Source organism: Argentina silus, assembly GCF_951799395.1.
Source record: "Argentina silus genome assembly, chromosome: 18".
Lineage (NCBI taxonomy): Eukaryota > Metazoa > Chordata > Actinopteri > Argentiniformes > Argentinidae > Argentina > Argentina silus.
Window position 1 is genome coordinate 8,640,371 of NC_139672.1, and position 20,356 is coordinate 8,660,726.

Genomic DNA, 20,356 nt, shown 5'->3' on the forward strand with positions numbered 1-20,356 from the left:
GGGAGTCTGCAGTCTGTGCTAAAACAGACGTGTGTGTGTGTGTGTGTGTGTGTGTGAGAGAGAGAGAGTGAGTGTGAGTGAGTGTGTGTGTGTGTGAGTGTGTGAGCAAGAGCGAGAGCGAGAGAAGGAGAGTGTGTGTGTGGTGTGTGCGTGTGTGTTATAGAAGTCTCTAGAAATGCCCGCCCCCCTACTTTCAGTTGGACCGAAGCAGTTCCAGTAAGTCAATCAGCAAAGACGTGCCCTTGCCTTTTTACTTTGATCAAAACTGCTCTTAAGCCCAGACTTAAAAAAAAAAATAATAAAAAAAAACCTTGATTCTAACAGAGTTTCTCTGCGTACCAGAGACTGCAATGTTATGTAAGAACAGTCAGGATGAGGTCATTAGAACGCACAACTCTCTGCCTCCCCTGGTACCTGATCAGTTCAGTCAGACACAGGGGAGGCTGGCAGAGGTAGAAATCATTCCTCATTCCATTCCAGGCATTACAATGAGCCTGTCCTCCGATTTCTACCTCCACCAGCCTCCCCTGCGTCAGACACAACCATGCTGTACAATGATGTGTCAGGTTCGTTGAACACCGGACCCCCAGCCCATGAGAGAGATATATATTTTATTCATGCCTGCATGCCACATTTTGATTGGCCACAATAAATGTTCCGCACTGTGAGGTGATGGCGGGGGGGGTGGGGGGTGCTGGGGTGGGGGGAGGGGCTAGGCTAAGTACATTGTGTTCCCAGAGGCACGGAACACCGGGAAACCGTTTTCACACCGGGAAGAAAAAAAAAGTGCATTGTTTATAATAACCAGTATAATAAAGTTCAGGTGTCAAGTTTCTCCGTTTCAAAAAACGTTTCTTTCTTCTCCTCCCCACCTGTGAGTGAGTGAGTGAGTGAGTGAGTGAGTGAGTGTCACCCTGGTGTGTCAAGCACCGGGGTTGTCTCGGCGATGGGGTTGTCATAACGATGTCATTGTTACAACGTGGCTGTGTCAAGTAGCGTCTGAATGGTGCTTGACGTTCAAGTGCTTTGGTGACACGGTCTCCATACGGGGGGACATGGATGACTGATAATATCATCATCATCATCATCATCATCATCTGCTGAAGAGGAATCACTTACGGGTCTACCCACAAAGTCACGGTCATTAGTACATTAACATTTGAGTCATTCAGCAGACGCTGAGTGACTTCCAAAGTGCCTTCATCTAAAGTGGGTATTACAGCCAACCGGCCGGGACGATGACGTTTACCACAGTGATACCACCTTTAGACTGGAGATGACAGATGTTCGCTTCAAGAGGCTGACTGCTAGCCTTTAGCTCAGTAAGCTAACAGTGTCCGGTGACACGGAGTGTCGGGTGTTCAATTCCCGGACGTTAATAACAGATAACAATGAGAATATCAAGATAAACCCAAAACGGTGAAACGGGGGCGAGGTTGGAGTCGAACCCGGGTCTCCCTCGCTAACGCATGTATTCAGGTCTCCTTCTCCTTGTCCTCCAACCACCTCCGCTACAAAGCACCTCCTCTCACCTCCTTCAGCACCTGGTGAACCAGACGGCCGGTTTCCTCGGACACCTTCCAGGGGTCCTTCTCCTCGACCAAAATGGCATCCAGGGTGCCCTTCTCCAGGACCACGTCGTAGGAGGCGTCGGGGAAGGAGAGCTGGCGCGCGTCCATGTGGTGCCAGGTCATACCCGGGCAGTGGGCGTGGCGGGCGGCCATGGCGTGGATGCAGACGGAGGAGTAGTCGATGTTGGTGATGGAGCGGTAGCCGGCCGAATACATGTCACCACTCATGCAGCTGTTACCGCTACCTGAGGGGAGGGGGGGAGGGAGGGGGGGGTGGGAGGAGAGGAGATGAGGGGGAAGAGGGGAGGAGGAGAGGAGAGGAGATGAGAGGGAGGAGGAGAGGAGGAGAGGAGAGGAGATGAGGTGGAAGAGGAGAGGAGATGAAGTGGAAGAGGAGAGTAGAGGAGAGGAGAGGTCAAACCGTCAGTGATCTGATTGGGAAAAATAATCAATCACATTGATGAGATGAATAACTTGAATGACATCATACATGACACTTGATGAAAAGCATACATGCTGAAATCAATCCCATTACAAATCCCATCAAATCAAGGGAGGAACGCCTCCTGTCTGCTGACATACAGCTTCTGCAGTGTCATGCTAATGTATGGACGCAAGCGCACATGCACACACGCGCACACACAAATAACACATACACACACCTTCCCGGGGGTCTGTGTGACCCTGAGCAGTCAGCCACACAGCCAAGCTCATCACACACACACACACACAGGCCTCCCTGTGATGGATTCTCTCAAGATATGTTGTTGAATTAGGGAGGAGAGGAGAAACGGGGGGACAGGTGGGGGTAGGAAAGAGGAGTGGGGGTAGGAAAAAGAAGGGAGGGACTATATATCCTAACCTATATATCAGTTTAGTGAGACAGGATTCTACTGAGATGAGCAGCAGTAAAAAAAAACAGCTGCTCACTGGTATCAAGAGGAGAGAGAGGGAGAGAGGGAGGGAGAGACAGAAGGACAGAGAGAGAGAGAGAGAGAGAGAAGGGCAGAGAGAGAGAGAGAGAGAAGGGCAGAGAGAGAGAGAGAGAGGACAGAGAGAGAAGGACAGAGATAGAGAGAGAGAGAGAGGACAGAGAGAGAGAGAGCGAGAGGGAGAGAAGGAGGGAGAGGGAGAGAGAGAGAAGGACAGAGAGGTAGCGATCTCAGGTTCTAGAGTGCTTGGCAATAGATCTCTGTTGCCATGGCTCCATACACAGAGTGAGCCTGTGAATTTGTTTCCGGGATAAATCAAACGGAACACTGACAGTTTAACAGAGCAGAGGAGGGAAAACGATCTCCTTAGCACTGCCACCGTCTCACCCTCTAGAAGATGGAGGGGGAGGAAGAGGAGGAGAAGAGGAAGAGGAGGGGGAGGAGGGTGTGAGGCGAGCTGAACCTGTCTCACCTGAGCAGATGTGGAACAACTGCCTGTGTGTGTGTGTGTGTGTGTGTGGGCTTCGAGGTGGTGAGTGCCAGAGGAGGGGCTGACACTGTGACTCCTGGTAGCACGCTGAAATTGGCACCGCCGTTTCAAACCTGTGACTGGCGCTTGTTAGCACCTTACTTCTCTAACTAATTACCAGCCTGCTCCCCCACATTGTGGGTGTGTGTGTGTGTGTGTGTGTGTGTGTGTGTGTGTGTGTGTGAGAGAGAGAGAACGTGAGTATGTATGAACACTGATTCTGTTATCACCCTCACACTCAAAACAACACATCTGCAGCATGCTGTGCATGTGGGGGAACATATGTGTGTGTCGGTGTCTCGGTGTGTGTGTGTATGTGTTAATAGGGCAGAGTACCGTATGTCAGGCTTAGCTCAGCCATAGGGCTAACGAACCCTAACTATCAAGTTTACTAGCAAGAGAGATGGGTTCGAAAATGACTATAGGAAGAGGGAGGAGAGGAAGGGGGGAGGGAGGAGAGGAAGGGGGGAGGGAGGAGAGGAAGGGGGAGGGGGGAACAAAGCAAGAGAAAGAAAGAGTGTGTGTAAGTGTGTGAAAGAGAGAGACACAGAGAGAAGGAGGCAAAAGAATAGATAGATAGATTGATAGATGCAGAGATCGATACAGGGGAGAGACAGAAAGAGTATGTGCGTGTGTGTGTGTGTGTGTGTGCGTGTGTGTATAGCGGAGTGTGTTATCAGTACTCAAAGAGACAGATTTAGTTATGTAACTTTCCCAGTGGCTATGTTGAGGGGTCCCAACCCGTGACATCAGGTTGTGTTAACTCAGTCTCCTGAGTAAGTGAGTGTGTGTGTTTGTGTGTGTGTGCGCACGTGCATGCGTGTGTGTGTGCGCGCGCATGGATGTGTGTGTGTGCGCACGCGTGCATGCGTGTGTGTGTTTTAAAGGAAAGCTATTTTCCAGTTATCAAAGAAGCGAGCACATTCAAACCCCTGATGGACGTCCCACTGACGCTAGCGAGAGAGGACATATGGGAGCTCTGTGGATGTGGACGCATCCAAAAAGTCTCATTCGGGACTCGGAAAGAGTTTTTGGCACCCACTCATACTCCAGGACGCGCTTTAAAAGGTAGACTCTGGGATATGACGTCACTCCAACACGAGTGGGAGATGCTGCCAGAGAACTTCAAAGATGGAGGTGACCACAGCCGAGAGGACAGAGCGTGCGGTGACAAAGGCCCCGCCCCCCCCCCCCCCCCCCCCACCCCCGCCCTGGTTATTTGAGTTACTGTTGCCTTTCTATCATCTCGAACCAGTCTGGCCATTCTCCTCTGACCTCTGGCATCAACAAGGCATTTTCGCCCAGAGAACTGCTGCTCACTGGATATTTTCTCTTTTTCGGACCATTCTCTGTAAACCCGAGAGATGGTTGTGCGTGAAAATCCCAGTAGATCAGCAGTTTCTGAAATACTCAGACCAGCCCGTCTGGCACCAACAACCATGCCACGTTCAAAGTCACTTAAATCACCTTTCTTCCCCATTCTGATGCTCGGTTTGAACTTCAGCAGGTCGTCTTGACCATGTCTACATGCCTAAATGCATTGAGTTGCTGTCATGTAATATAATATAATATAATACAGCAGTGCTCTATCAATTGAGCCACAGAGGACCAATGTGTAAGGGAATAGAACATACAGTATAGATCAACATATCTATTTTCCTCCAGAATTGGTTGACATGATTTTGGAGTGTTCGCAGACATCACCCAAGCTGTTGCATCACTCTTTGGAAATACAGACCACATGACAGCAGTGACTGGACCAAAGGTAGCTTGTCTGCCTGTCCAGCTGTCCTAGGGGCGACGGTCTCTCTCTATGCCCAGGTTTGGTGCTCTGTAGAGTGGGGAGAAGATTCAGAAATCCCCCCCCCCACCCCCCACCCCAAAGGTCCCAAAGCTCCCCTCCACATGCCACACATTGTTTCCAAAGGGTTCTCCCCGCTGACTCAGCTGTGTGTGCGTGTGTGTGTGTGTGTGTGTGTGTCTGTGTTTCCATGAACTACGTTCTGAGCAAGGGGTGTCACATGACAGCTCATTCCTGGGGGTTGTCACGACAATTATAGTCGCTGGGCTGTCGTCAAGGACACCGCTCCCGTTTCGTCTCTGTGACATCAGCTGGCGTCCACCGCAACCCCTGACCTTTACACACATACACACACATGCACACACACTCTGCTGCCATGGCAACAGGCGCATGTTGTTGGCGCCCAGGCTAGACTGGATGAGTTGGCTGTGTGTGTGTGTGTGTGTGTGTATGTGTGTGTGTGTCAGGGCAAAGGCATGCAGGGGTATCCTAGTGTGTGTGTGTGTGTGTGTGTGTGGGGGGGGGGGGCGGCAGGGGTCACCCTGTCCATTCGGGATGCCAGTCCAGTCCAGTCTGGAGCCCATCTAATTGATTTTCCTCCAGCTAGGAGCAGCGTTGTCGGAATCTCCTGATATCCAGACTGCATCCTAACTGGATTAACCAGGGAACCAGAGCAGACCACTAAAGTTAGAGGCGTCAAACTGGCTCTCGCTGCCAGCTGTGTGTGTGTGTGTGTGTGTGTGTGTGTGTGTGTGGGTGGGTGATGGAAAAAGTGAAAGCAGGTCTTGAGTGTGTCACAGGACGAGAACACCCACACTCACACACAGACACACACACACACATCTAGGCACATACACACACAGGTATGCACACACAAACACAGACATACACCGAGGCGCGTACACACACACACACACACACACACACACACACACACACACACTGATTCAAAAGATGCTTGTGTGTGTGTGTGTGTGTGTGTGTGTGTGTGTGTACGCGCCTCGGTGTATGTCTGTGTTTGTGTGTGTGTGTGTGTGTGTGTATAGAGACAGTCAGTTGGCCAAACATGGAGGTGGTTCCCTACAGTGGTCTCTGCCCCCAAGTCCAGAGACGCTTGGCAGTGCCTCCACACTGGCATCTGGCTAGTCATGTGACCGACTGCTCCTGTAACACACACACAGCTGTCAATATTTAGGAAAATCCTCCCATGTGACCAGTGAGAAATACCACTGAAGTTATCTGAAGCCATCCAAGTATCCCACCCCCCACCAAGGGGTGTAAATCCTCTTAAGTTACCCTGGTAAATAACTATATGTTCCAGGTCCTTTTCATAGCGAATACCTTGTGAGTCCATCGACTGTGGGGGGGGGCGGGGGGTGAGGTAAAACCCTCAAGTGTTACCTAAATACCGGGAGAATATTTTCAGACATTAGATGGGTCCGAGCTAACTCTGGCCCTGACTAACTCTGAATGCTTCACATGGATGTGACATCATAGGCTCCTCTGATGTATTTCAATGGACTTGGATGATAGTCACATGACCGGTCATCACATGAAATGGTTCCGCTACAGCTGGTTTTAATGACCGTAGATGGGCTCTGTTGTGGAGTCTTAGACTATAGAGGTCACTCTATGGGGAGGGTCACCTGCTAGCAATTGGCAACAGCCAACCAGAGGAGTTGGAGGGCGGAGTTATGAGCGATAATGAACAGTGACAATCATGTGCAGATCAGATGGCTGGCGAAGCCTTCGAAAAATCTATCAGGCGGTAAATAATTGGCGTGACCAGCGACTTAAAGTTCCAGGAGTTCCAAAACGTCAACATATAAGGGTGAATAGCGGTAATGTGCGTGGGTGCGTGCGTGCGTGCTTCGAACCCAGATTGCATCTCTCTCAGGATACAGGATACAGCCTTTGTTACCTCAACTGACAGATGCAATCTAGATTGTGTGTGTGTGTGTGTGTGTATGTATTGTTTTTTTATGATGTATGGAGCCTATTGCATTAGTCAATTCCCAGCACCATAGAGAGACAACAAAGAAATGGTGAATGTAGCCTCAGCTATCTGACAGCATATCCATCTGAGAGATCCAGGCTATTTTTCAGTTGGATTCTGGTCGGATTCCAAACTCCTCACATATGCATCAAAGGTATTTCATCATCCATCAGCCTGAGAGGACAATAAAAATCAAACAAAACAAAACTCTGCTGTGCCAAAACAACCATTTCCTCAGAGAGAGCGGACTCTCTGAGTCACAGAACTGACGGCCATCTTGATGGTACCCACGTCCAACAAATGTTGGTCCAACGTTACCAGCTGCCAATCTAACCTTTACGGACTCCCAGATGGAGCGTAAAAAATTTTTGTTTTGTTTTTTTAAATGTTCTGAAACCTGAAATAGACACTTTGAAATCTGGTGGATAACTTCTTACCTATGTACAATGAATAAAACACACAGGAACAAATGGAGCGTAGAGAGATGAAAATGCACAGGACATCATGACCTACATGGCCATCTACCATGACCCAATCTCAGGGTAGGACAGACCCACAACCGGGGAGGCTGGGGGAGGCAGACATCAGAGGACGGGGATCATTGTAATGCATGGAATGAGGAATGGATATCATTCCTCATTCCATTCCATGCGTTACAATGAGCCTCGTCCTCCGATGTCTACCTCCATCAGCCTCCACTGAGCCACCACAGGTAGAACAACACTTGACAGACAACACACACATGTATAAACAACTCCCAGTGGTGGAAACATGACACGCTAATGTTGGGAGCGGAAAATAAATCCACTAGCCAAAGCCAAGCTGAGCATGTTAAAGCCTGTAAGACCTCCCTAGTGTGTGTGTGTGTGTGTGTGTGTGTGTGTGTGTGTCTACAGTAGGTGATTTCCTGGAGCTGTTGAATGATTTAGTGGCCTAGGGGCGAGCTGGAGGATAACATGAGAAAGTTGAAGAGCTGGTCGGCATAGAAAACAACTAGACACAACTACACAGTCCCAGAGGAGAGAAGAGGAATGGAGGAGTGTGTGTGTGTGTGTGTGTGTGTATCATCTTCAGGATCATCAGAAACCTGTGTGACCGCTGCTTTGTGACTGTCGATAACAAGTCTGGGAAAGCCCATGTCTGTCTGTCTGTCTGTGTGTGTGTGTGTGTGTGTGTGTCTGTGACAGCACCATGTCCACTGTGGCCAGACAGGAGAGGAGAGGAGAGGAGAGGAGAGGAGAGGCTACCCCCGCCCCCCCCCCACCCCTCCCCCCCTCCCCCCAGACACCACACTCCTCTGTGCTGTAATCAATGAGACTCGCGGCTAATTAGCACAATGACAGGACCCATGGAAAGGAGCCAATCACTGGGCTTTCTACATACTGTGTAGAATTACATGAATTTTCGATCCATCTCCATCGATTTGAACTATCAAATCTCTCTCTCTGCATATCTATTGACCGAGCGATATACCTGTCATGTATGATATAATCGAACCAAAAAAGTCTGTAATCTGTCTAGCTCCTTTTCATCTGGTGAGATAGTTAGTGACTCTCTCTCTCTCTCTCAATCTTCTCTCGACGTCTAGCTTTCTTTTCAAACAACCCCCCCCCACACACACACCCCAGCACCCCCCCCCACCCACCCACACTATCTCTCACTTTACCACCCACCTCTCTCCACTCAGCTCCAGCCTGAAAGGAGAGAACGAAGGAGGAGAGAGAGAGAGAGAGAAAGGAGGAGTGAAACCCTTGAACAAAGTTTTGGGGAGAAACGGCACAGTTACTGGCACTGACGTGGTGCGCTACTCAGACTTGTCTCCATGGCGACCGATTCTCTCTCTCTCTATCACTCCCTACACTGTGTCTCTCTCTATCACTCCATACACTGCATCTCTGTCTCCCTACCTCTCACACTCCTAGAGTTAAAAACACCACGGTACGCATCGCCATATTACACCATAAGTGATCCCATTCACTTAAGAAGCTCTGTGAGATGTACACAGATTCAGATTCAGAGCAATAACATTGCAAGGACAACAGTGTGTGTGTGTGTGTGACTTTGTATGTGTGTGTGTGTGTGACTTTGTATGTGTGTATGTGTTTGTGTGTGTGTGCGCATAAGTGCGGACGCGTGTGTGTGTGTGCCTCGTTTTTAAACCAGTTTCAGGCATATTACAGAAGTTGCATCAGTCTTCAATAGAAAAACTATAGATTCTCTCAAAAGCTTCACTCTTCCGGCAAGTTCTCTTCACAAGCTTCCTCTTTCCTTCTTTTTTTCCACTCGGAGAGAGCAACCTCTGTTATGTAATCGGGCGTACTAATTAGTTGTTGAATAATTAAAAATGTGCCAGTGACAGTGCCACCCTGTGATGGAGAGTGTGTGTCTGTGTGTGTGTGTGTGTGTGTGTGTGAGAGAGAGAGATGGAGGAGTTTGGAAGGACTCCATCTCGTGAAGCCAGTTCCTCTGTTCCAGCGCTGATCGCTTCGCTCTGATCCAAAATAACAACGGGAACGAGGGATGAGGCTCGGGAGAAACGACAAGGACGGGGCAAAAGAGAGGCTCTTCTTTTTAATCCTCTATCACTCGCTGGCTCTCTCCCCTTCACTCAACCTCCCCCTCCCTCCCTCCCTCCCTCCCTCCCTCCTCCCCTCTCTCCTGTCTAAATGGCTTGATTCTCATACGCATCCTGAAGAACCAAAGGGAAATGGAGGCTGCCTATAGTCTGTCTCAGTGGCTGTGTGTGTGTGTGTGTGTGTGTGTGGCTATCCCAGGAGTATTCCCCAACATAGAGGGGCTGATAAGAGGGAGGGAGGGAGGGAGGGGGGGCAGAGGAGGATGACAGAGAGAGGGAAAGCTCTCTCTCCCTTATCACCCATGCTGACTGGCTGACTGTCCACTGCTGTGTGACTGTGTGTGTGTGTGTGTGAGAGAGAGTATGTGTGTGTGTGTAAGAGAGAGAGAGAGTGTGTGTGTGTGTGTGTGTGTGAGAGAGAGAGTGTCAGGAAGATCTAGATTGCATCTCGATGAACAAAGGCTGGGCCTGTTATATCCTGAGACAGGTGCTAATTGTAGTCTGGGTTGTAACACACGCGCGCACGCACACACACACACAAAGAACCAACCGCTGTCTTAGACAAAAAAAAAAAAAACACCCCAAATACGCAATGTATAAGTTCGCACATCATCGTCTGTAAAATACATCATCGTATTTCATCTCTCTCCTCCAGAAATGTATGCCAACCAAAACACTGACATCCCCCTAGAGAGTACGTGGAACAGACAGACTCCCGTCTCAAATGACACCCTATTCCCTCGAGAGCGCCCTGGCAGCATTCCCTACGTAGGTGCCCTACAGACCTCCTCTAAACTAGGGGAGAATATGAAAGGGAATTTGCTGCATTTGCTGCAGTGCCTACGATAGCTGCCTTCTCAACCACTCTCTGTCCTTAGCCTGGGCATGACTGCAGAGCTAAGCTATTACACACACACACACACACACACACACTTACAAAGCAGGACAGACAGTGAGAGAGGGAGACAGAATGTGGTGGGAGAGTGTGAGGGAGAGAGAGAGGCAGGGAGGAAGAGAGTGAGTGAGAAAAGAGAGAGAGAGAAAGAGAGAGAGAGGGAGAGAAAGATAAGGTTAGAGGCAGATAAATGGGAGAGGGGAATAGAGACAGAGAGATGTAGGTAACCCTGTAGGGAACCCTGTAACGCAACCTGATCTCTACTTCCGGTGAAACTGAAGGCCTGATACACACACACACACACACACACACACACACACACACACACACACACACACACACACACACACACACACACACACACACACACACACACACACACACACACACACACAGGTCAGTGCGTCAGACTGCAGGATTTGGAGGGTTTGGAGAGGACAGTGCTGTGACTCAAGTGGCGCTTTCTCATTCTCTCAAGAGGGCCTATCCCCAACTCCCTATGTAAGTTCACACCAACCTGAATCCAATCTCACACACTCTCACACACGCACACACACAGGTTTCTCCTTCCAGATTCTTAACCCCCCCCCCCCCCCCCCCGACACACACAGGTTTCTCCTTCCAGATTCTTAACCCCCCCCCCCCAACACACACATACATACACACACACACATACATACACACACACATCGTTGCAGATCTATTCACGGCAAATCAAACTGCATCTGGGTTCAGTAGAATAACAGGACCAGGTGTGCTGACTTACAGAGTAAACCATCTGGCCATCTGTCTCAAACCCATCCCTCTGCTCTCCCCATCATCACAGTCCAGCAGAGGCTGGTGGAGGTAGAAATCGGAGGACGGGGCTCATTGTTCCGTGCGTTACAATGAGCCCGTCCTCCGATTTCTGCCTCCACCAGCCTCCCCTGTATCACACACACACACACACACCATATAGAGCAGTCTTCGTGTTGAGCTGGTACACCTACGACCTCTTATGAAATATTCACTCTAAAATATGAACATCGGTATTGTAACATTTCAAATCACTACCATCACCCTTTATCGTTCTGCTAGTAGAATCGTACAGACGGTTATGATACAATTCAATACAACTTGATTGACTGCGTAGGAAGAAACAATATCACACCGTCGGTTGCTGTAAGGAGCGTATCTCTCTTTAATCTGACGGTACTGTACTGAGGAAGGAAAAGAGGTCGTGATTCGTGTGGATGTGTCAGCGGGATTGGGATTTCCCGGAAATTCTCTTCCCTATAATCTGTGATTAATCCAGATCACCTGTCCCACTACACCCAACCTATATTTCTGCCCTATTGTGCTGCTATAATCCCCAATAGCCAGACATATAGAAAAAGAAGATCAAGAACAAGGCCTCTACACAGACATCCAGGTTTAGAGTCATGCTAGTTGTCCTAGCTCTCGCTACATAGAGCTAGAAAAGCTAGAATAAAGACTGGGTGACTGAACTCAAAAACCCAACACAGAACATTATCAGTCACAACACTACTGCAGCACAGGAGGACGCATGCACACACGCACGCACACACACACACACACACACTGTGCGTAGGGAAAAGGGCAGCAGCGATGACATTTTCAATTAGCCTCCTGCCAGGAGCACGTCTGTGACAAAACAAAATGGCAGAATAGAAAGCAGCACAGGTACATTCATGCCACATACACACAAACCCCCCACACACCCCCCCCACACACACACTCTCTAACTCTCTCTCTCTCTCAAGCTCGACTGGTTAATTTTCTGCCTCAGTAGCACCAAAGGTGGTCTTGAAGGGCCACTGTCTATATGCAGATTCTGAGTGTGTGTAACCTTCCCCCTGATTATACACTATAGATCAGCCCAGTGACTGATGAGGCTGGCGCTGAGGGTGTGTGTGTGTTTGTGATGTGCCTAGCACAGCAGGAGGTGTGTGTGTGTGAGTGTGTGAGTGTGTGTGTGTCTGTGTCTGTGTGTGTGTGTGTGTGTGTGTGTGTGTGCCTAGCGCAGCAGGAGGTGTGTGTGTGTGTGTGTGTTTGTGAGTGTGAGTGTGTTTGTGTGAGTGTGAGTGTGAGTGTGCCTAGCGCAGCAGGAGGTGTGTGTGTGTGTGTGTGTGTGTGTGTGTGTGTGTGCGCGCCTAGCGCAGCAGGAGGTGTGTGTGTGTGTGTGTGTGTGTGCGTGTGTGAGTGTGAGTGTGAGTGTGTGTGTGTCTAGCGCAGTGTGACCTGTATTGGATATCAAACCTATTGATTCCTCCAGGGACGTGTGGACGGCTGCAGTGGCGTGAGTGTCAGAGTCATGGTCACACTGTTGGTGGTCACTGTCCTTCAGACAACAGCCACTACTATACACAACTATACACACTATTATACACAACTATACACACTATACACTACTATACACACTACTATACACACTATACACTACTACACACTACTATACACACTATACACTACTACACACAACTATACACCTTATACACAACTATACACACTACTATACACACTATACACAACTACACACTACTATACACACTATACACAACTACACACTACTATACACACTATACACAACTACACACTACTATACACACTTCTATACACACTATTATACACAACTACACACACTACTATACACAACTACACACTACTAAACACAACTATACACACTATTATACACAAATATACACACTACTATACACACTATTATACACTATTATACACACTACTATACACACTACTATACACACTATACACTACTATACACACTATACACTACTATAAAGTACTACTAGTAATACTACACTACTATTCACTATTATATACTACTATACACTATTATACACACTACTATACACACTATTATTAACACTATTACACTCATCTTATGGTCATCTTATGGTCTTACTGAGGCCTATTTAACTCAACATGCAGCTCCATCTTGGTCCATTCTGAACTTTACTGAACCGAAAGACAACAACAACAACCAAAGCACCGTGGCAACACAGTTCTATTCAGGACAAGGCTACTTCCACTTATCGTCAATGGAAAGATGCATACACAGAGATTACCGCCTGTTTGGAATCCTAACCCTAAAGTATCTTTTAAAACCTACATTTCGGTACGGTAAAACCTAATGACCAAGAATGAGTTCCACGCCGTCTGGACGTTTTTTTTTTTACGCTGAGTCATGACCACTTCCTGTATGGCAGGACACTTGACTGACTCTCTCAGGGACAGACTGAGGAGCTGTCAGGGTGCTGCATGAGGACGCCACAGGGACATGGGCTGTCGTGATACACACACGCAAGCGCGCACGCACACACACACACACACACACAGACGCACGCACGCACAAACAAACACACGACACATGACACACACACTCCTGCGGACCCACAAAGTGTGTACGTTTTGTGTTCAACTTAGTTGAATCTATTGTGTTAGTGACGGTCGACAACAAAAGCCTGCAGGCCGTGTTGGTACACACACACGTACACACACGGTAAACCATGAGCATTGGCTGTAAGATTCAAAGCCAAAGACAAAGTACTACGTTGAATTGGCCTCAGCCTTGACTGTGATGAGAATGCACTGTTACATCTCAAGTCTAAAACTTTGAGTGTTGACCCCAGTGTATTTTCACTTCTTTTAATATGCTGTTTCTATGTTGTTTCATATATTTTTAGATCATCCCTTATGGGTTGTAAAATATTCCCTTTGTAATTTTGGGCACATTTGATCCAAGTTTCTCATGGACGGAGAGTGGAGATGCAGCTTTGGGGAGGGGAGAGGTGGAGGGATACCGTTAAAAGGCTGTAGAAATGGCGGGATGACGCCAGGAGGAGTGAAGGAGAGGTGAGATGAGGAGAGGAGAGGAGAGGAGAGAAAACCTCGGGAACAGAGAAGAGCTGGCATTGGTAGCATGATAGTTAATGCCAGACTGCCCTTTCTCTTTCTTTTTCCTCTCTCTCTCTCTCTCTCTCTCTCGATCAGGCATCTCTGCTGCAGCGCTGACTCTGAATGCATACCTGATGAGAGAGAGCCAGCAGAGTGCTGAGTCTCCCTCTCTAACACACACACACACACCTGCCTGATAAGACAGTGCCAACCAAAGTGCTGAGCCTGGCACCGCTCCCTCACCTAGTGGCACAGAGCATAGTCACAGCCTGAGTCATCACACACACACACACACAGTGGAAATAGTTTCAGTGGGCACTTTAGTAAGTTTAATCTTCTTTGATACAATGACCTTGAGAAAGTGCATCTTGCAGCCGAGGCTAGGATGTAAACCATACAATCTACACCCACTAACACACACATATACACACAAGTACAAGTTGTTCTGCCAGCAGATGAGGAATACTGTACACACACACACATGTACACACACACACACGGTGGTTATTCTGGAATATTTGGGTGTTCCTCACGATAGAGGGGAATAAAGAGCGAGTCTGAAGATTAAAGAGCTTAGTTATGACAATCTGTCCAGCTCTGCAGGGAACACAGGACCACACACACACACACACGCACACAGACAGATCAACTGCCAGGGATATTGTCCAGCCTGCCTGGCTGTGGGGGGTCAGAGGTCATATACATTATGACTGGCAGTGTTGTCCAGTCTCTCCTCAATAAAACCCAGGCAGGGAGATCAGGTCAGGAGAGACTACTTTTTATTCCTCATAAACCCATGGGGTGTGTGTATTTTATAATATATTTTGACTGGTACTGTACATACATACATACATACATACATACATACAGTACATACATGCATACACATATATATATATATATATATATATATATATATATATATATATATATATATATATATATATATATATATATATATATATATATATATATTCAGGAGAGACAGGACAACACTGCCAGTCATAATCTATACGACCTCTGACCCCCCACAGCCAGGCAGGCTGGACATACATGCATATATATATATATATGTATGCATATATGTACTGTATGTATGTATGTATGTATGTACAGTACCAGTCAAAGGTTTGGACACACCTTGCCAAGAGTGTGCAAAGCTGTCATCAAAAAAAAAGGTGGCTACTTTGAAGAATCTAAAATATAAAACATATTCTGGTTTGTTTAACACCTTCTTGTTTACTACATAATTCCATATGTGTTCCTTCATAGTTTTGATGTCTTCAATATTAATCTACAATGTAGAAAATAATAAAAATAAAGAAAAACCATTGAATGAGAAGGTGTGTCCAAACTTTTGGCAGGGCATGGCAGGGTCAAAGGTGAGAGTGCCATCACGGGCCAGTAGATAAAACCTCTCTGATTGGCCAGTATGATGACCCAGCCTCCTTAGGGACCTCTGTTAGGACATGAAGTCATCGCTGGTGTCCCAGACTGGAGAGTGATTAGCTGACAGAGACCTTATGTCCTGGAGCAAGGGGAGGACGTTGTCCCTGGACTGGGATCTGAGCTCAGTGTGGTGTGTACCCCTAGCTGGTCAAAGTCATTATGGCTCAGGGTAAGCTGGTCTGTGCCTCGGGGAACGTTCTCTTCTGGGTGAAGAGCAGACAAACTGATACATGGACAAAGACACAGGCAGGCAGGCAGGCAGGCAGGCAGACAGGCAGACAGGCACACACAGACAGACAGACAGAGACAGAGACACAGACACAGACAGTCCTGCTCAAGAGACTAAATTGAACCATATATTGGTTCCGTAGGTCTACTTGCTATATTCAAAAAGTTACTCATAAAACAAAAAGAGGAGGAACAGGCAGTAAAAAAAAAAGAAGAAAAAAAAGAAAGAGGCTTCTCCAGCTCTCCCCTCCTCCTGTACAGTGAACCAGCCTGAGAGAGACGGCTGGGCCCAAAATGGCCTCCGCCGGGCTCTCCCGTGTGACAGTCGCACGTCTCCCCATAGTCATTACTTAACCGCCGGCGCAATGCTCCGGAGAGCTCCTCTGCGCGCAAAGTCATTAAAGTCGGAGAGCCGGAACGCCGAACTCCCCGGCAACATTCCCCTTCTCTGCTGAGCCAGCGCCGGGGAACGCATTAGGGACGAGATTAAGACCTTCAGAAAAAAAAGGAGAGGGAGGGAGGGGGGTTTCTGAGAAAGATTGAGAGAGAGGGGGAGAGAGAGAGAGAGAGAGAGAGAGAGAGAGGTTGGAGAATAAAATGCTTGGCGATAGATATTTGGTAGCCAAAAAGCGGTTACATCATCACAGGTCAGAGAACGAATTTGCAATCATGGAAGAGATGAAAGGAGGAGGGGAGGGGAGGGGGGGAACAGGAGAGGGGGATACACAGGGGAGACACACACACACACACACACACACAGAGAGCTGCCCCGAGGTGACACAGTGTATAGATGCAGAGAGAACAGGCAGTGACAGTGAATAGAACATGAAGCAGCTTATGTGATTTTTCAATAAATAAAACTCCCAGAATCTGTCATCATGTTGAACAACATCAATCGTTTGGACAGATAAGAACATCACTCTTTCACAGGACAGCACCAGAACAGTGATCTAATCACCCCATCCGCCCTCCCTCCCTGTCTCTCCCTCCCTCCCTCCCTCCCTCCCTGTCTCTCTCTCCCTCTCTCTGTAATATAGGATTTTATGTAACCAGAGCTACTCATTCCAGGAGAATAGGAAGCGAGGGATAAAGAAAAAGAAAGAAAGAGAGAGAAAGAAAGAGAAAGATTGTGAGGGAGAATAGCGGGAGAGATGGGAGAGAGAGCGGGAGAGGAGGCGCAAGGAGTCGTGAGGGCAGTGAGAATGTATGGAGAGAGAGAGAGAGAGAGAGAGAGAGAGAGAGGGAGAGAGAAAGCACAAGAGAGAGAGAAAGGGTGAAGAAGGTAAAAGAGAGAGAGATAGCAAGAGAGAGAGACATACTGTTGAATTTGTCCAGGAGCATCCCTCAGGCAGAGGAGGAGGAGAAGGAGGAGTGACAGAGAGAGGGAGAAAACAGAGTGTGGAGAAGACAGAGAAAAGAGGGCAAAAAAAGAGGGCAAAAAAGAGAGTGAGTGAGTGATAGAAAGAGAAAGTGGAGTGATGAGGAGTGAGGGGAAGAGGAGAGAGGGTTGAGGTGGGAGAGAGGCCACGCAACAAAAAGGAGGGGGGGGGAGAGAGAGAGAGAGAAAGAAAGAAAGAAAGAAAGAAAGAAAGAGAGAGAGAGAGAGAGAGGTCTAGGGAGGGGGGAAAGATGACATTAAAGTAAGTGATGTCAGAAAGCTCACATCACCTCTCCTCTTGCAACATGGGGGTAAAGTTAACACTCTTACATCAACAACTCCCTCACCCCTCATCAAATAGTCATCCAGCTAGCGCATCAGCTAGCATACAATATGTAGTCCACTCATCAGCCTAGCATATCACTCTAGCTCAGGGCTAACGCGAGCTAGCATAAACGTATGCATATTGCATAGCAGGGGGTTAAGTGATTTAGCATTCTTTAGCTAAAAGCTATGTCTTGTCTCAGGGACCTCGGATGCCTCAAAAAGGACAATACAAATGACACAATGCTAACGGATATAGACGATTACAGCATCTTTCTAAAAGTCTGACAGAGGATATGTGTGTGTGTGTGTGTGTGTGTAATTTGTTTGTAATGAGTTTCTGGACTGAAGTGCGTGCGTGCGTGCACCGTGTGTGTGTGTGTCTGTATGTGTGTATTTAATCTACATAGGGACACAGGCTCTGGCATCTTTCCCAGCAGAGGGATTTATGAGAGTTATGCTTTATATTGTTCTCTCTCTCTCTCTCTCACTGCCTCTTCCCTCAACTCTAACACTGTCTACCCATAACTCCCTCTCCCTCCACTTTCTCTCTCTCTCTCTGTCTCTAATCCCTCTCTCTTCTCCTCTGTCTTAGCCAATACCTGATCCCTCGCTTTCTGGCCCAGGTGAGGGTGAGATAACCTGTGACATCACTCATGTTTGCGGTTTTGAACCCAGGACCGGTGGGGGGTGGGGGGTGCTGGGGTAATGACATACATGTACAGTATGTGCTTAAATGATGTTGAACGTGTTAGCGATAAGCCACGATGTCGGCGCGGTTTAGTTCATGTGTTAAGCCGTTTCATGTCCCCGGGGTTCAGAGCAGACTTACGTCCGTGGACCATAATAACATATTCATATCTCACTCAGCCAGTCATATTTAATATTCCAACATAGACGTGAGCTTATATGCTCTGCCTCTGTCCCTCACCCAACAGTACGCTGCTTCACCCCTGCAATGCTGCTCGCAAAAACACAAACACAAATACATAAATAAAAATGTGTATAAAACAAATAATCGCCATGGGACAAAAACACACACTCACATTCACACACACACACACACACACACACACACAAAAAAGATGGGAGACTGTAGCCATGGCAACGGCCCGGGGAAATCACTGCCGGTGTTTTTTTTTTTGAGTCCCTCCATTCCTCGCTTGCTTATTTCCACACATGGAATATGAACAACGACCAAAACATAATGTCTTATTCCTGAGCATCATGCTGCAATAAAGAGAATATAGATATTTAGTTTGCCGAGCTTCTTTTTAATATTCTCTCTCTTTCATGCCGGCAACAAAATACCAAAATGCCTCCCCTCCCCAAGACTCTGTACACAGTGAGCTGATACAACAGGCCAACAGGCCTAGCCGTGTGTGTGTGTGTGTGTGTGTGTGTGTGTGTGTGTGTGTGTGTGCATTGCAGATCCAATTGGATTGGAAAGGGATTGTTTCCTCTCAGGTTGTGGACAGGACAACCATCTGCTCTCTGTGCTGGCTAATATCGGCGTGCGCGCGCACACACAAACACCTTTACAAAACTCTGTGTGTGTGTGTGTCCTGTACAAGCTCACGCTCCAGCGGTAGTTAATCCTGAGAGGCCAGAACAAAAGCTACAGTAGCATGAAGAGATAATCCTCAGACGTGAGTCTCCTAATCAAAATAGCTCCTCTCCTCCTTTCTCCCCATCCCTCCATACCTCCCACACCTTCACCTCAACTCCTCCTCCTCCTCCTCCTCCTTCTCCCCTGACAGAACTTGTCTGTATGAATTAACGAGGACTCTCCACTGTACATCTAATAACCAAACTCAACGGTTTTCTCAGGCAACAAATATATACTATATCTGGAGTCAGGACAGCACAGCTCCAGCAACTCTAGTGGAAGCCTAACCAGGCCAGCACAACACCTCTCGGCTCAGCTGGGCTCTGTGGTGTGACTGTATACACCAGGACCAGAGTTGCCCACCCCTGCATTAAACCACACACAGGCTAGTTAGGTACGGAGCAGAGAATAGCATAACACTGCCTAGCATAGCCTAGCATATCCTAGTAGAGCATAGCAGAGCATAGCCTAGCATACCCTAGCAAAGTAGAGCCGGGCCTAGATCTCATACTCAGTGAGCTGTACTGATGCTATCACACAGACAGCTGGCTTGCAGAGACGCCGAGTGGTTTTCACTGTTAATCAGAGCTACGCGCTCTCTTCTCTCTCCTCCAAATCACTCCATTCTGATCCAACCAACCAACCACACCCCAGGCACTGCAGAGAGATGGAACTGAAGCCCTGCTATCAACACTGAAGCCTCAGGAGGGAAATGTGGTGGGAAATGACACTTGTTTTCTCACACTCCATTTCTCCACTCTTCTCCTGAAGTACACAGTTGCGCACTGTATCCCACATGGATTTCAAATGGGAACTGGATCGGTGTAATGTCTGAAGTGGCCGTGTTCAGACCGATGGGAGGAATTAAGGGTATGGAGGGAGGGATGAAGGGTATTCTCCCTTTAGGGGTCAAAGTCAGGTCACATGGGCCCGGGCTCACCCCGGTGTCCCCGAGGTCCCGTTGTCATGGAGACGGAAACGGGGACAGTGAGGGGGGGGGGGTCAACGGGGCGGGAATGTCGGCAGCGTCGCCAAACCTGGAGTGTGGTGTGTGTCTGCGTCGCCATGGTGATCGTAGCACCCGTGCATGTGTGGGTGCGTGTGTGGCTGCGTGCGTGCGTGTGTGCGTGCGTGCATGGGTGTGTGTGTGTGCG

At 48.1% G+C, this 20,356-nt stretch overlaps 1 protein-coding gene across 1 annotated transcript in view; it reads right to left on the reverse strand.

Annotated features, from left to right (window-relative positions):
- The window catches only part of ece2a (endothelin converting enzyme 2a), a 69,780-nt gene that overhangs the window by 36,065 nt on the left and 13,359 nt on the right, over nucleotides 1-20,356 (reverse strand). Inside the window, exon 3 of the mRNA XM_083689778.1 lies at nucleotides 1,533-1,816. Coding sequence (XP_083545904.1) covers nucleotides 1,533-1,816 — 284 coding nt within the window. The remainder of the gene's footprint in view (nucleotides 1-1,532; nucleotides 1,817-20,356) is intronic.